The 17,248-nt window shown below is 48.4% G+C and overlaps 1 protein-coding gene across 2 annotated transcripts in view; it reads left to right on the top strand.

Moving 5' to 3' along the window:
- Positions 1-16,777, top strand: part of DCLK2 (doublecortin like kinase 2) — a gene marked incomplete at both ends in the record, with an annotated part of 155,414 nt that extends 138,637 nt beyond the window's left edge. For both annotated transcript variants that reach the window (XM_079714920.1, XM_079714919.1), the window contains 6 exons: positions 3,040-3,173; positions 3,566-3,643; positions 9,225-9,321; positions 10,163-10,243; positions 11,599-11,715; positions 16,580-16,777. In XM_079714920.1, coding sequence (XP_079571046.1) covers positions 3,040-3,173; positions 3,566-3,643; positions 9,225-9,321; positions 10,163-10,243; positions 11,599-11,715; positions 16,580-16,777 — 705 coding nt within the window. The remainder of the gene's footprint in view (positions 1-3,039; positions 3,174-3,565; positions 3,644-9,224; positions 9,322-10,162; positions 10,244-11,598; positions 11,716-16,579) is intronic.
- Positions 16,778-17,248: the final 471 nt, after the last annotated feature.

Below are 17,248 nucleotides of genomic sequence, written 5' to 3'. Positions count from 1 at the left end.
GATTGAACCTGTGTCCCCTGAATTGGCAGGCGGATTCTTAACCACTGCTCCACCAGGGAAGTCCCAGCAATGTCATAAATGTGTGTGTGTGTATGTGAGATTTATAGAAGTATATATATATATATATTTTTTCTCCTGCTTTGAAGAGAATCTCCAGCTAAGATTTGAAATTTACTTACATTCTCTTCCACATATTTGCCTTTGTGTCTAGCTTTGGGGAGAGATGAATCAGATAAAATATTATTATTTCAGGCTTGTCTGCCCCTTATGACACTTCCCTTTTGATGTTTAGCCAAGGAGTACCACTTGCCCAAACATAATTCAACGATTATAGACTGTTCAGTCCCTTTCTATTTATACTCCTGCATCTGACTCTGAATTCCTTATAGGGGATGTGAAAAACGGGACTTCTGGGACTTCTGAGTATCTGACAACACTTAAATACCCCTAGGCATCCCTAAATTGAGTGTCTAAAATAAACACTATTTTTAAAAAATGTACCTAATGAGTGTATTTTGAAGTTGTAAAAACAAAATGACATTAACAAAACTTTTTTTTTTTACTCTCATGATAGAGACATTTAGAATTATAATGTTGGTTATAATGTTCTTATCACTGCAATTACTCAGGGAATTTCTAAAGTCTGGGTTTCAGTAAATGCATCATAAATTCTAACTGTAATTCAGATTGTTCTTGTTAATGTTTATATTAAACATAATGGATGGAAAGTCGTCCTAAGACTAAGCATGACTAAGAACCTGGTTTCTGTTGCTTTAGGCTGAATCATTAGTAGCTTTGAATATGTTTCTGCTGAGTTGTGGGCTGACTCAGAATGATAAATATCTGTGAGGGACTCCAAATCCTCATCATTAGTCCTGTGAAACTTGTAAGTCATAAAGATGCATGCTGGGCACGGGTATTTAGTACATCAACATGAAAGCAGTTACTAAAATACTAAGGTGAAAAATACTCCTCTTAAACTGCTGAGAACATCACAGCCGAGGAAGGTGTTTCAGTGTCATCCTTAAAAAATGCCTGTTAAGATGGTGGGGTCATTGGCATGAGGAAGGCTGGAGGTTCTTGATGTCTCTTTATTGAGGAGTTTATAAATCACCCCCCTCATTAAGTAGCCGACTAATGGATGATGTTGTAAACGTGCTTATCTTGAAAAAACATAATTTGCTAAATTTTTCACTTCCTTTAGTAAGTAGTGGTTTAGATGAAAATCTGATTCAGTTCATGGTAGAATACAAGGAAACACAAACAAAATATGTTTAAAATGTAAAAGTAGAGGAAAGATATGACGTGAGTACAGGTTAGGTTTTTGGGGGGTTTTTTTGTTTTGTTTTGTTTTTTTTACGATATGCTGGCCTCTCACTGTTGTGGCCTCTCCCGTTGCGGAGCACAGGCTCCGGACACACAGGCTCAGCGGCCATGGCTCACGGGCCCAGCCGCTCCGCGGCATGTGGGATCTTCCCGGACCGGGGCCCGAACCCGTGTCCCCTGCATTGGCAGGCGGACTCCCAACCACTGCGCCACCAGGGAAGCCCCAGGTTCGGTTTTTGTAGTTATCCTCTGAAATTGAGTGTTTTCAGAATGGACGTCCAAGAGGCAAACGGACAGCTTGTTAAAGATCCCACAGTCAAATCTCAGTTATGTTCTCACACACACTCATTTGCTTCTAAAACCATCCATTTAAAATGTAACTTCTGGACTTTTATCCCATAAGGAAAGTTTGCTTATATATAAAATTAATTTCTTCTGAATTATGGAACCAGCACATGTTCATTGTAAAGTTTGGAAACTACTGAAAAGTATAAAGAAGAAAATTAAAGTAACCTGTAATGCTACCACCTAGAGATAAATTTAACATTTTGGGGTGTTACAGTATATATATAATTTTGAATATTTAAAAAAATTTATGTAATATAGTAAATATTTCCCATGATTAATATTTACTTGAAATGTGCTTATTAATGACTGTATAATATTTCATTGTAGGGATTTACCATGATTTATTAAGTCATTACCCTGTTGGCCATTTATGTTGCTTCCAGTTTTTAAAAACAGATGAATTCTGAGATTGGCGTTCTTGTGCATAACCTTTCGGTCCATCTCTGTTGCCTTAGAGCAGGTTCTTAGAAGTAGATTTACAGGATCCAAGGTTATGAAGGATATTAAGAAATTTACATATGGTTGCAGTGCTTTCTAGAAAAGTTGTTCCATGTTCACCAGCATTGTTAAACCTTTTCCAAGATGATGATTTACTTGATCTAATCAGCCAGTCCTTCTAGGAAAGGAAGGAACATTCATTAAGTCCTGATCTGTACTTCACCTCCTTTCATCTTCACACCAACCCCGTGAGCCAAGGACCCGTGTCCTCCCATTTCACAGATGAAGAATCCTGCCCAGGGCGAGTGAGAGACTTTCAAAGGTCACATCACCAGAAAATGGGTGGAGTGGTTGGTTATGCAAGCTCAGGCTGTCATTTTCTTTCTAAATTTCCAGGGTTCTCCCCTACGTAATATTTATATTCATCATTGTCTAGAGAACAAGTTCTAATTTTATTTTCTAAACTAAACATGCAAGTTGGAGAGCGCCTAGCGCTTCAGTGGACACTCCATAAACATTTCTGAGGCTCTCACATCCCCCCTCCCCACCAGCGCTCAGGAAACACACAACAGAAGTCTTAGAGGGCTCTCGAGCCAACCAGGTAAGCAGCCACCTACACCCCTCACTCAGCATGCAGACGTGCCCATTATACTCCTAGGTAAGGAACTTTTGCAAAGGTAGAAATATTGTCTTTTTCCTATTTCACACAATCAAAATCACATGCAAAATCTCTAAAAAGAAACATTAGAGCTTTAAGAAGCAACAAAGATAAATCATGGCGTTAATATCACAAGGAGAGATTTCTTTTGATTTGTTAGTAAATGTATGTGTCCTTTCTGCCTAATTCCAAAGCCCCCCACCTTGCAATCACTGAGAAAAAAAAAAAAAAAAAAAAGACTTCTGATTATTGGCTGGTTTCTGTTCCAGGTGTGTGAATATCCTGATGGGACCAAGTCTTTGAAACTGGGAGACTTTGGGCTGGCCACTGTGGTCGAAGGCCCTTTATACACAGTCTGTGGCACCCCGACTTACGTGGCCCCAGAAATCATTGCTGAAACCGGGTATGCCTCCTGGGGGTTTGGGTTAGTGCTTTAACTTTGGGAAAGGGTATATTTTGCTGCTGCATGCCTCTTGGGAATGTGGAGGGCAGGAGAGACTGTTACCTGCACCATGATTCTGATCCCAGGAGCTTGAGTTTGTGCTTCCAAGAGCCCTAGGCCTGGACTTCTGTCCCAAGGCCAGTCTTAGAGTCCCCAAGATGGTGGGGAGGTTGGAAGCAGGGCAGACACACCTTTTGTCCAAAGGGTAATTCATTCCTCTACGTGAAAATGAGCAGTTTGGTACCGAAAGGCCTTTTTTCCCCTAACAAACAAAGGCAAGTACTCCAGTAATGTGCAGGGTTCCTGGGAGTAGTATCACTGTTTCTCTCCTCCCACCCACTTTGTTTCCCCAGCTATGGCCTGAAGGTGGACATTTGGGCGGCTGGCGTGATCACGTACATACTGCTCTGTGGATTCCCACCCTTCCGAAGGTCAGTGGCTCTTTGAATGACAATATTTGAACTGTAAACCCTCTCCCTTTGATCAGGAAGCAGACATTCTACTCCTGGCAATCAGGACCAGAAACTACTCAATAAAAATGTCAGTTAAAAATTATACAAACATACCTTTCACTTTTTTATCTTAATTTACAACCTATTAATGTATATTCCTTGTCCACACTTTTGATGTGAGGCCAAGGCCTTTGCTTTGTGTTTGGTCCCCTGAGTTTCCCGCGGTCATTCTTCCATAAAACACACCCATAGTCCAGTGTCTATGATTTCCATTCTCAGTCTTTTTCAAGAGGAATAGATTTAAAGATCCTTGCGAAGCAATCTGATCCTTCCAGGTAAGCCTTTTTCTAGTTCTTAAGAGTTGTCTCTTCTACTTAATTCGACAGCAGTTTTTTGGGTTTTTTTAAAAAATAAATTTATTTATTTATTTATTTTTGGCTGTGTTGGGCCTTTGTTGCTGTGCACATGCTTTCTCTAGCTGTTGAGAGCGGGGGCTACTTCTTGTTGCCGTGAGCGGGTTTCTCACTGAGGGGGCTTCTCTTGTTGCAGAGCACGGCTCTAGGAGCACTGGCTCAGCAGTTGTGGCTCACAGGCTCTAGAGCGCAGGCTCAGTAGTTGTGGCGCACGGGCTTATTGGTTCCGTGGCGTGTGGGATCTTCCCGGACCAGGGCTCAAACCTGTGTCCCCTGCATTGGCAGGCGGATTCTTAACCACTGAGCAACCAGGGAAGCCCCCTCAACAGCAGTTTTTAAACAACTCACTTTGCAAAGCATTCAACCTAGTTCTTGTAGAAACAGGGAATTCTTTCTTTTTAAATTTATTTTGTCCGTTCACATAATATTTAAGTAGAATTACAAATACTTTTGGCATAAACAGAACTGGGAACAGCAGACTGACCCTTGGTGACCCTGCACCTCACCTGGTGGCCACACATGGTGTTTGGGTGTGTGCTGGGGTGCACTCACACCCAGCAGTCCATGACCAGGGGGCGTGTGGGGCTTCGACACAGCATCTCTTTTGATCAGTTCTGTCTCCCTCTTTGGAGCAAATGAACACTTTGAAGCAGAAGTTCATCTAATGGTGCATGTTTGATTTTCCTCTGAGTTTTCTTGAATGCTCTTTTCCTTTTAATCCCTTCTTTGTTCATTTTACAACTATTTGTAGAGTAGCTCCTGTGGGCCAGGTACTATTCTAAGTGCTGGGAATCGAGTGGTGAACAAAACAGATTCTCTGAGGCCATAGTGTTTACATTGTCGTATTCGGTCAGTAAGTGAAAAATAAGTTTATTCCATCCCCCCCACACCCCGCATTTTATTGTGAAAGCTTTCAAACATACAGAAAAGTTGAAAGGTTTATCTTTTTTAAATGATCAATTTTTAATTGAGTTGAACAGTTTTTTTTTTTTTTTTTTGCTGACACTAAACACAAGAATGACAGAGATATCAGTCTCTACTTGTGAGAGCCTTCTGGTGTAGATACATCACGAGAATATTGATCAAGCAGAATAACTGAGCATGAGGTCATGCTCAGTTGGGGGCATGCTTAATTGAGGGCTAGAAATCACAAAAGGTTTCGCGAAAGATATGACGTTTGAGTGGGACCTTGTCCTGGTGGCGTGGGTTAGGTTTCTGTAGGTGGAAGGTTCTTTCCATCTGGCCATCAACATCATGGTTTTCCATCAAGATCATTGCTCAGGTGGGTTATACAGCCTGTAGGATTACTGGACGTATCAGTTTTTGCTGAATAACAAACTTCCCGTAGAGGCAGGGGTGTAAATCATTCTGTGAGTCCACTGAGCAGTTCTTCTGCTCTGGGCTGGCTCAGTGTCAGCTGGGAAACAGATATGACTTGGCCATGTGCCTTTCAGCGTCTGGTGGGCTAGCATGGGCTTCACATGATGGTGGATACAGGATATCCCAAAGCAGCCAGAGCACTTTCCAGGTCTCTCCTTGCCTCACATTTCTTCATTGATGTCCCGTTGACCAAACGAAATCAAATAGCTAAGCCTGGGGTAAATGTGGGAGAAGGTTAAGTGTGTACCTAGAGGGTGGGGGATCATTTGTGGCTATTTTTACAGTCACACTGTGCCCTGGCTGGTTTCCGTGATGACTTGTCTTGGGAACTAGTCAAGTGCAGGGGGTAGTGGGTTTTGATAGCAAGTAATTCTAGGACCATTTACAGTAGAGTCTCCCTCCTTGGTTAACCCAAGTTAAGAGCAGTTGGAAAAGGGTATCAGGGATCAGTTGTAGAGGAATGTGTGCTCACAACTCCCTCTAGTGTTGCCACTTGGCAGCGCAGCCTGGGAGTTTTTTCTTTGACTTTGCTTTTTACTTTTTAACAAAAGTGAGACTCAGATTGAACAATATGTATCTATTGTGACTTGTTACCCAATGGACAGCAGCTTCTTTGTGGGATCTTGAGATAAGTCTGGCTAATCAGAAAGCAGTAAAACTACATTCTGAAAGCTGCTGCCTTAGATGTTATATTCAGAAGCTGGTCCTACAACTCTAGATAGCTTACTTTTGAAAAATGTTTTCCCTCTTTCATACCATGTTGTGATGAAAGAGAATCTATTATGTTAAATGCTAGTTACAGAAACATCTTCACAGCGTACAGAGAGACATTCTGGATAGATTTTATAACCTATAATATAAAATATATTTATTTTTATATATTTTATATATCATATATATATAGCAAATTATGGAAATGGTCCTTTAAAGAATGATAAATGACTAAGGTATAAGACAGATTCTCTACTTAAATTTGTACCTAAAATAAAGTCCTTCCAACAGATATCTCAAAATATTTGTTTTCTACAAAAGATGATTTTCACCCAAAGCTTTTTAATTAAAATTGTTCCTTGGAATTGACAGTTTGAGCTTCCTTCACTGTAGCATCTCACATTCTTCTTTTAGGGTTTTCGGGCTTTAGTCTTGGGCTGACACATATTTTCCCTCCAGTCTTTTCAACACCAGATTCATTGTTACTGAGAAGGATGTTGGTTTTTCAGAGGCAGCTCGGAGTTTAGTTATTGCCTAAGCAAGTCTGTTCTTAGGGCCACTGACAACAAGTAATACTTGCCTGACTATGCTGAGGTATTTGATGTTTCTTTTAAAGACACACACATACATACCCCCCTTGAAGTCAAATGTTTGCACATCATTGGTGAAATAGCTTACAACGTTTTTTCAGGTTACCTCGTCCGACCTTTAATGACTTGGCATTGGATAGAGTGTACACAGACTCTTTTGCTGTTTTCAGAGTTTTCCTTAATGGGCATTTTCATACTTACAGCTCTGTACTGTTTAAGAATTAAAAAGTGCCTGAAGCATCTCAGCCAGATTGTACAGTATAAATGTGTTAATGAATCCAGGGAAGATTTAATCAGAGAGGCTTTTATTATGTGACTACTAAGAAGATAAATTCTCTTCAGCTCTTCTCTCGTGAGGGCAGCCCGAAATTCCCAAAGCTCTTGCAGTTCACAGCATGGGTCCTGAGGGTGCCATTCTAATTGCCAGGATCCTGGCATTTTGTTGTTGACTTAGGCTGTTTTGCCAAGGACCTAAATCCTGCAGACACACCCCCAACGTTTTAGCTGTTTGTTAACAAAATAAAAGCCATAGATATTAACAGAACATAAGCTAGTCGAGATTCCAGAAAAATACCAAAAAGGAGATGAGTGCCGTCATAGAGAGGAATGGCTAAAAAGAACAAATTCTGGAAATGGGTGATTTTTTTTCTATCTTATTCTAACATTGTCTCCTGGGGTCCTCCAATTTTCTAAAGGTTTCTGTAAAATCCCATTGTGTTCTTAGCTGCATCCTTTACTCATTTTGAAGGAGAGTTGAGCTGAATTAAATCAGTAGAGAAGTAACAGTGAAAAGGAAAGAAAATATTTAGACACCTAGAAAGAGTCTGTGCTCACTCCAAGAATATCACTTTTTAGGAGAGTGAGGTGGGTGGGGGCATCTTTTGCCTTGTCCGGTGATCTGGCCTGACTTGTGCTGTTCTGTGTGCTGCGTGATGCAGACGTCATGGACCAGCGGTGTTGACTCCGCTGGGCTTGGTTAGAGGTTATGAATGTTCACCGGCCCACAAACCCTACTCTTTTTTCCTAGAACAGGAACGAGGCAGCCACCTCATCACACAGCCCCCAAATTTGTCACTGGACACTCCCTGGAACGATCTATTTCTAGGGACACCACACTTGCCCTTGCAGACCCTGGAGGGCTGGTAGCATGAGCAGCCTCCTGTCCAGAAGGCTGGGCAGGGTCCCACGTGAGCACCCTGAGCAGTAAGTAGGCTGCAGGGAGCCTGTCGGGAGCTCCAGGAGGAATGTTGCACCCTTGCCAAGTGAGACTGAACTCCGCTCCTGGATTTTGATCTTGACCCCAGCAGTGCATCCTGAGTTTTCTCCTAGGGCTTTGTGATGGCCTAGAAAGCCAATGACTCTGTTCTCACTCTGGCCATTGACGTGCCCACCAAGGGAAGGGGCTCTGTGGCCCTGGAGATGCAGTTTTCTGGGAGGTAGGGGACGCCCAGCTTCCTGAATTTTTCCCAGCAGTATTTCCATGGCGCCATCCATCAAAAGTCAAGTCATCATTTGTCCTGTAGGCACCAGCTGTGTGTGCAGGTGCACCTTGCCGGGGGGTGGGGGGTGGGCAGGTAGGCACAGGGTGGGGAGGTACATTCACCCAGGGGTGGCGAGGTGGGTTTCCCTCAACCGTGCAGTTGTAGTTGATGTCCTTGGATGGGCTCTTTGTCTTGGACTGAGCTTCAATGAAAGGCAAGTTCCAAAGGGGGCAGCACATTGTGTCATGAATGTTTGTCCAGATTCTGAACTCCTTATGATGCTTTCATATGTTGGCTGCTTCACTGATCTTTGGCTGTTTTCTTGGAAAAGTAGAAAGAGGAAGGACGAGGAGATCTGACTCAAATGTGCTGCTTTTCCCCTCTTACTACCAAAAGAGATTGAGGGCAGATGCTGAGCTTGTTTTTTGCTGAAATGAGGGTTTACATCATGTGTGGATGCCGTTTTTTTCTTGAGTCTTTTTTTATCGTGGAAAAATATATGTAACATAAAATTTATCATTTAAACCATTTTTAAGTGCATAGTTTTAAGGCTTATGTGGTGTTAAGTACATTTACAATGTTGGACAACCATCACTACCATCCATCCCTGGAACATCTTCATCTTTCCACGTTGAAACCCTGACCCCACTGAACAAAGCTCTTGCGTCTGTCTCTTCTCCCTCCCCCGTCCCCTCTCCATCACCCTCTCTTTCCCTCCACCCTCCCTCCGCCCCCCGTCTCTCCCCATCTCTCCCCCCACACACACACCTCCCTCTTCCTCTGTGATTCCCAGGCCCATGGAAATGTTCTTCGGTTCTTTGTCTAAAAGGGAGAGTGTCACCCCAAATGCAGTTGGGATCCACAGCTGAGCTATGACATGCCCAAGCCAGAGAGGCTGGACTCCTCCCCACTCCTCCCATGAGCATTTTGTTAAAAACTGTAAGGTGACTCTGACTCTTTCACTGTTTCTCCATCACTGACTTAGTGAGAGCAATCTCCAGGAAGATCTCTTCGACCAGATCTTGGCTGGGAAGCTAGAGTTTCCGGCCCCCTACTGGGACAACATCACGGACTCAGCCAAGGTACCCATCCAGGCCCGTTTCTAGGGGTTGCGTCGTGTTGAGGGTCCTCAGCCATTGTGTGGGGCGGTAGCAGCTCTTGGTGTTGAGCTCCGCGTCTGTTTTTTTTTGCGGTACGCGGGCCTCTCACTGCTCTGGCCTCTCCCGTTGCGGAGCACAGGCTCCGGACGCGCAGGCTCAGCGGCCATGGCTCACGGGCCCAGCCGCTCCGCGGCATGTGGGATCTTCCCGGACCGGGGCACGAACCCGCGTCCCCTGCATCGGCAGGCGGACTCTCAACCACTGCGCCACCAGGGAAGCCCCTGTCTTGACTTTTAATGTGTGGTTCTTCATTAAGTTCCTTCCTCAGTGTGGTCTCTGAAATGCTTAACCAAATTCTGAAAGCTGGACTGGCTGTCTTCCCAGTTTGCTGCTACCGTCCTCCTGTGCTCCTCTAAGCCCTAAACGTTTGTTCTTTCATTTATTCAAGAAATGTGTTATGGACACCCATCAGACTATAGGGGTGGATTTGTGAGACCTGCTGAATTGCCAAAAGGAGCAGCACTGCAGTTTTGCGCTGTGGAATGATGATAATGACCGGAACTCTTAGGAGAGAACATCTTGGGTTTAATGTAGGTCCGGGAGAGACCTCTTCCTCTCTCAGTGCCGCCGACACAAGGCAGCTGTGTCTGTGTAATTGCCTCCTAGGCGTGGGCAGTGGAGGTGATAATAGCTTTTGCATTCAAACGGCTGAGCAGCTGTGTTGGCTGTTCTTTGAAGTCCTTGGTGCAAACTCAAGATTTCTGTGTTGATGCTGGCATTACCCCCTTTCGCCTGCTCTATCACCTTCTTTATTTCTTTCCAGGAATTAATCAGTCAAATGCTTCAGGTAAACGTTGAAGCGCGGTGCACTGCGGGACAGATCCTGAGTCACCCCTGGGTATCAGTAAGTACCCACGTCCCCGGGGAACCAACATCTCTGTGTCCTGTGGCCAACAGCATGCTTCCTCGCCAGGGCTTTTGCGCAGGCAAAGTTCTGCATCCAAGTTCCATGGAGGATTAAATGTCTGTTTTCTCTAATGAGCAAGTGGCATGAAGGTAGTTCTCTGGGAGAAAGCGGTTGGCACCAGGATCCCGCTCTGTGGGTGACCTGGCACGTCACTGTCCCTTCCTGGGCCTCAGTTTCCTTGTCTGTGAGAAGAAGGGTTTGGCCAGGATGCTCTCTAAGGAGCTTTTTCTGTCATCCTGGGGTTTGAGAGTTTTTAGGATTTGCCCAGAGATGAGCCTGTGTCAGACCCTGGTGTCTGCCTTCATGGCACGTGGTCCCAGGAGCACTCCTGCTGCCGGCGGCGTGGCCGGGACGCGGTCCTGCCAGAGTCAGGCAGAGGATGTGTGACGTTGCCTGGAATTTCTCTGGGCTTGGGCGGTGGCTCTGGGCTTGGGGGACACACGGTCCACGAAATGGCAACAGCAGGAGAGGCTGCGCCCCCCTCAGTCCTGGAGGCACCGGGACAGTGACGTTAATTCAGGGGCTTTTGCTGACTTTGGCTCCCCAGGCACCTCTGCCACCCACTGTCCCACACGTCCCGACCTTTCCTTTCAAACTCTCTGGGTCCTGCTAAGTGACTTGGCTCTTAGGCCAAGTAGCTGAGATGCCACATTTTTTAAATGAGCGATCAGGACTAACAGCCACCTGCATTCTTTTTTTTTTTTTTTTTTTTGCGGTACGCGGGCCTCTCACTGTTGCGGCCTCTCCCGTTGCGGAGCACAGGCTCCGGACGCGCAGGCTCAGTGGCCATGGCTCACGGGCCCAGCCGCTCCGTGGCAGGTGGGATCTTCCCGGATCGGGGCACGAACCCGTGTCCCCTGCATCGGCAGGCGGACTCTCAACCACTGCGCCACCAGGGAAGCCCTGCATTCTTGATTAAAATGATAAGCTGTTCATTAATTTTGATGTTTCCATGGGAGGGCTCTATACTAAATTAGGTGGCATTTGTGCTGCGGGGGGAGGGTCTCAGAACCCTGTAGACTGTCCTTGGGCCACTGGGACCTCTGCCCTCTCCTCGGCCCCCTTCAGACCTAAGGAGGGGGGTGAATGGCAGAGGGTCTTTCCAGGGCAGGGGACTGGTGAATAATGGTAATCGTTTCTAATTACTTCACTTAGATTGTTCCCCCGACCTTGTGGCTCAGATGGGCCCATTTAGGAGGAGATGGTGGTGGTGACTGCTGGTGTGTGACTGCTGAGGAAGACACAACATAGACGTGAGAATCAAAGGCAGTGTATTTGATTCTTTCCTGTAGGACGATGCCTCCCAGGAGAATAATATGCAGGCTGAAGTAACAGGTAAACTCAAACAGCACTTTAATAACGCGCTCCCCAAACAGAACAGCACCACCACCGGGGTCTCCGTTATCATGGTAAGTACAACGCGTGGTTCTGCCCTTGGGCAGCTGCAGCGTCTGGCCGACTGCTCGGCCGACATCGAATCTTATCAAGTCAGCCGCCAGGCGTTTCCCTCACACGGCCGTGGGCGCTGTCGTGTTCCTCTCCACTTCAGGAATGGCTTGGCACGTGAAGGGCACCCTTTGGCCGGCTCCCAGGCCTTGGGTCCTGGGATCAGAGGTTGCACAGGTCCCAGCAAGGCCAGGCTGATGGGCCCCGGGCCGGGGCGCCCCGGCCTCTTCTCCTGGGCTTGGTGGCCTCCAGTCAGCTGCTTTGCTTTCCCGTCTAGAGAGCGGTTCCCAAGCCCAGGTGGGACTTACAGCAAAAGGAAGTGACTCCCTGACTACTCAAGGCCTCAGAAATAGATTATTTGAGCTATGAATGATTCTTTGGGACTTGGGATAGGAAACAGCCAGAGTTAAGCAAATTCCATTTAAAAAAGTCAGTGTTTTGTGGTTTTTAAAAGTTTGGAAGAATGAAAAAAAAATATTAGTTTTTTCAGGGTTGGTAAAATTTTATGAGAAGTCAGTAACAGTGATCCCCATAATTTTTCAAATCTTTCTTTTTCTAAAATGTTTTTTAAAAGGCAGCTTACCTAAATCCACAAACACGGCAGATGAAAAGTGGCATTAAAGTAAGTGAAGTAGCATGAAAGTAAGTTCAGCAAATGGGAGAAGAAGGCAGAAAAAATAAAACTGAGCCAGAAGTGTGGTGTGCACCCTCCCACCACTGTCCAGACCCAAGTCGTCACCCAAGTGGGGCCGTGAAACTGGCCCCCTGCTCCGGTGCCGTGTGTAGAGCACGGGTCCTCGGCGTGATCTCCGTCCCACGCACAGGATCAGGGAGCCGCGGCCGGGAGTCAGGCTTTCTCAGGAGGCGGGGACCTGAGCTGGGTCTCGGCCACCCCAGTACTGCGGGGATCCTGCGGAGCCGGACAGCTCCGTCACCCTGACCTCAGGACAGGCCCTCACCCTCTGGAAAGGCTGGGTGTCCTACCGACTGGGAAGAAAACAGTTGCTTATTCTCAGGGCGCACCGTAGCCTGGGAAGCTTCCCTGCGAGGACCTGGGTCCAGACAGAGGCAGAGAGAAGCCCCGCCCCCTCGTGAGTGCGGGAGCCGGGCTGCTCCTGGAGCCTCTACCGCCGTCCTGGCACCGCCGCACCGTCCTCCTCCCTCGGGGTGGGCGGCTGCGCTCCCCGCTCCAGCCCCCAGTCCAGGCTTGCAGGCTGATGTGCTGCCGGACTCGCGAGTGGGGGTGATGATGGACTCCGGGCCGAAAGAGCGGGAAGGCCTCTTGAGCTGTGGTTTTCCTGGCATCTCAGCAGTGTTCTGCCGAGAGCCTGAGAAAGTCAGAGCTGTCACAGAGCGGCAGCTTAAACCCTTTGCAAAGAACCAGCTTGACTGAGCATGAGAAAGTTCTCGGGCGGTTCATCCTTGAGAGCAAGGCTGCTGGCTGGGGTAAGGGGTCACCGCCCTGCCTCCGGCTGCGCTGTTAGGCAGCTTTTGGCGAAATTTACAAAAATTTAAAAACACTGAAAAACTGGCACACGCAACATGGAACAAAAAACTTGAGTCAGCAGCACAATTTAACAACCACACGTTAATTCAGCTTCATAGTGTCCTAGAGGAAGAACCTTCATAGGAGGCGCCCAGGCCTTACGGCAGCTCCCCCACCTCATTCCCTGGGTCACCTGTCAACTCACGGCCCAGATGGGAATGGATGGCCCAAGGCCTGTAGCCCACTAAGGTTCTGGAATGATCAGCCCTTCTGCCTTTTGGCCCAGTATAGGCTCTGTTCTGGTTAAGGACGTTTAGGCTCTCTCAGACAGAAACTACATCTCACGGTTTACAAATGGCATTTTTCCTTTTGCTGATGGATTTCAACTGTTAAATTTCAAACTCCTGAGCTTTAACGGGATGTTTGTGTGAATGAGCAACGCTTTATTGTGATTCCCGCGGTGGTTGTGAAAGTTGTGTGTTCCCGTGTGTGTTCAGTGTCATCTTGGGCATGTTGGCAGGGCTCCATCTAACCCCGCATTCCGTACACAACTCCACAGCGCATTAGCTCTGGGGAGGTGCTGACGACGTCATCACGCTCACTGCCTACGGGGCAATCAGTAGAGCCTGCCTCTGGGGGTACCAGTTTTCCATGGCCAAAAAGCTGGCCTGTGAATTCTGGCTCGTCCCCCCAGAGCAGCGGTGAGCAGGCCTCCGCAGGGATGTCGTACTCATCCTTGCCCGACCGAGGACCTGGCGTGGTTGCGTCCGGGCAGCTTGCAAGGCTTCCGTGTCGTCTGCCTCACTCTCTTCACCAGTACTGTGCGTCTTTGTGTCCTGCCCTTGGGAACAGTTTCAAATGTTTTCTTAAAAATCATTATTCACCAGTGACTCTCCCTGGTATTTATATGTTCTCATAACTGGGGTATGTGAGGCTCATGTGGTTTCCTACAGATACAAATAGCAGTGGAAACAGGGTATAAACGTTCCGAGGCGGAACCCTCAGGAACGGCTGTGTCGCTCCCAGACGGAACCTTGCTCTCCGCTGCCACCCCCAGTGTTCTCTCTGCCTCGGTCCCCCACGGCCCCCCCAAGGATTGGAGCCTGAGGCTCTGGTGAGAAAATGATAGGGTAGGAATGGTAAACGACGGTGCAAGAAAGTCAAGTTGATGCTGTTGTCTGCATTTTGTTTGACAGTTTGATTTGACAGTTTGAGAGACACTTCAGAGTTTCACTCTGTACCCCGTTGAGACTCTGGGGACCCCGGAGCAGAATTCTGGTATTCAACATGCTATGCTTCATCAGAGCCGCCTCTAATTGTCACCCCTCTTAAATCTGCATGCTTCTCTTGGACTTTGACACCAGCATCCAGCTGTCAGCTCCTCATGGGTGCAGGTCTCCTGTACCTACTGACACCCATTTCAGCCAAACGCAGCCTTGGAAACTTTACTTAAAACTTCTCGCCTTGCCACATTGCCTTCCTTCCCAGACCAAAAGCTGGCGAGTGCACGGGAGGAGAACTCCAGTCGTTCTCCTGCTAAAGGCTGTTTTTCACTTAGGTGAAAAAGCATCTTTTTGTGAATGAGAGCATAAGATGGGAACCTTGGTGAAGGCTTTTGTTCTCTTTCTCCAAATACATTTCCAAAGATGCATTTTTATCGGTAAGACAGTGTAGGGTCAGCTAGGCTTTGGGATAGGAGAACACCGTTGGATAGGATTTTGGTTTAAGAGGGGCCTGTGGTTTCAGAATGCACTTGCATTTGCTCTGGCTTATCCTTAGATGCTTAAGGAAGGACCGTGCACCTGCAGAGGGGGCTCACCACCTCGCCCAGAAGAGGCCATCTCGTGGTGGGAAAGGGAATTATAAGAAACCCCTTCTCGCTGCATTCCGTAGCCTTGTAGCTGACTGGAGAAAGGATGGATTCAAAAAGAGTGCTTCCCCACTCGGGGATTATGCTTCTTTCAGGGGGGAAGTTGGGAAAGGATTTGGGCTTAAGATAAGACAAAACTGTTTCGACTGTGTTGCTTCTGTTGAAAGTAAGTCTAGTTTCTGTCCCTGCTTCTCTCCTCGGCCCTCTTGCCTCTCACGCCGCCTGCATTGCTTTCCTCTGACTAGGTCCCAGGCGATGGTATGTACTAACTGCACGGCACTGCTTCCTTCCGCTGCACACATGCGTCTTCTTGACGGGAAGGGAAGAGGAGAAATAACTGCGGGACTGTTGCTTTCTTCTACCCAGGGGAAGTTTTATGGTAGAAAAAAGTGAATGCCACCTCTCCCCGCTTTCAGTGTTTTCACTGAGGGGTGGCCTGGCCTCTGCTCATACTGGGAGCTTGGAAGCTTGTTAAAGAGCGATGCTGAGTTTCTGATTTGGCTTGTCCACAGTTACCTCTTCTCCAGGTAACGGAAATTGTCCTTGGCAATCCCTGAGCATTCAGCCCGAGCTGGGAACAACCTGTTGTCCAGTTGACACCAAGTGTCCCGAAGGCAGCCGCCCAAGTCTGTCCTAGGAAGCCCCATTGTTCATATTTTCTCCAGACTTTTTTTTTTTTTTTTTTTTCCTTCCAGTCAGAGTACTGGAAGAATCAGTGGTGCATTTCCCCCTCAAGGTGGTTAGACCACAAAAGGACTTCTGGTCCACGTGCCTTGTAGCTAAAGGTGCCTGAGAACCGAAAGCTCCCCACGTTTGGAAAACCCAGTGAGAGGGCTGCTGGCCGGGCCTGCCCGGCCAAGCAGAAGTCCTCAAGCCCACTCAGAGGAGGAGGAAGGCAGGTCAGGGCCAACCTCCCAGGCCAGAGTCAGGAGGTAAGACGACTTCTGCGCCCCTGGAGCCGGGGAGCAGGTTAAAGCCCTCGGGGGTGTGACAGGAGAAGACACCCGCACAAAGAAGAACGGGGAGGAGATGGTGGGGGATGGAAAGATGGGTAATACAGCACCATCGATTCCCAGGGCTTCCATAGGTTACGGGCGCCGGTGTGATGGGGGGTGGGAGGTACTTACTATAGATGACCTGTGAGTACTGTTGGAATCCCGACGGGGAACCTACTTTAGAAGAGTTAGCTGTCAGGGACCTCGCATTCTTACGGGGTTTGCTTCTTGTCCAGGACTCTTCTGGGCTCAACCCAGGCAGCTGGGAGCCGGAGCCGGGGAGGATCTGTCCAGGCCGCGTCCAGGGCAGTAGGAGCAGAGGCCGCGGCGCCGGGAACGGGCTGGCCCGTGGGCCGCCGTCGGGGGCAGCCGGGCGTTACTTCTCCTCTCCTGTTCCCGCCGTGCATGCTCTGCGCGCCCTGCTCGCGGTGCCGGGACCGAGGCGGCGGGCTAACTGTCTCCTGCTCTCTTCTCAGAACACGGCTCTAGATAAGGAGGGCCAGATCTTCGGCAGCAAGCTCGGCGCGGACGGCAGCCGGCCCGGCCTGGAGCCCGCTGCCCCGGAGCCCCCTGCGTCCCCGGAGTCGCCCCCGCGCTCTCCTGCCGCCGCCGCCGCCGCCGCCGCCGCCGCGGAGTGCGAGCGGGCGGGGACCTGGCGCCGGCACCGCGACTGACCGGCCGCCCCCGCCGCCCGCATCGCTGCCCGCACCGCGCGTGGCATCGCCGGGGCGGAGAGCGCGCGCCTCCAGGGCCACCGCTTCCCGCGCGCTCCGCTCGGGTCCTGGAGGGGCCTGTGCGCGTCGCCTTCGGGGACAGGTCCTCGGAGTGGCTTCGTTTAAATTCTCTGTCTTCTCAGTTCAGTGGACATTTGACGGCGTCACCAGGAGAATGTGCAACTTTTATCTGACATTGAGCGCATTTTTATAGAAACACTTTGGATGCACCAAGATCTCTCTCTTATTTAAGTAAACTCAGGAGGGCTCCCTTTTTCTTACAAGCAACTCAGAACTGCGTCTGTCCCTTTGTGGGCGCCCTTCCTCTGCTGACGGGGGTCGGGGGCTGGCTTCCGGCGCAAGGCTCGGAGCCCGAGCGGACCCCCTGGTCCCGGCGCTCCGCCCAGCCTCAGGGGCTCGTCTAGGACGACA

The sequence above is a fragment of the Hyperoodon ampullatus genome (genome assembly GCF_949752795.1).
Source record: "Hyperoodon ampullatus genome assembly, chromosome: 1".
In the NCBI taxonomy this organism is placed as follows: Eukaryota; Metazoa; Chordata; class Mammalia; order Artiodactyla; family Ziphiidae; genus Hyperoodon; species Hyperoodon ampullatus.
The sequence above is the reverse complement of the archived record's forward strand: the minus strand, read 5'-3'. Positions and strand labels throughout refer to the sequence as shown.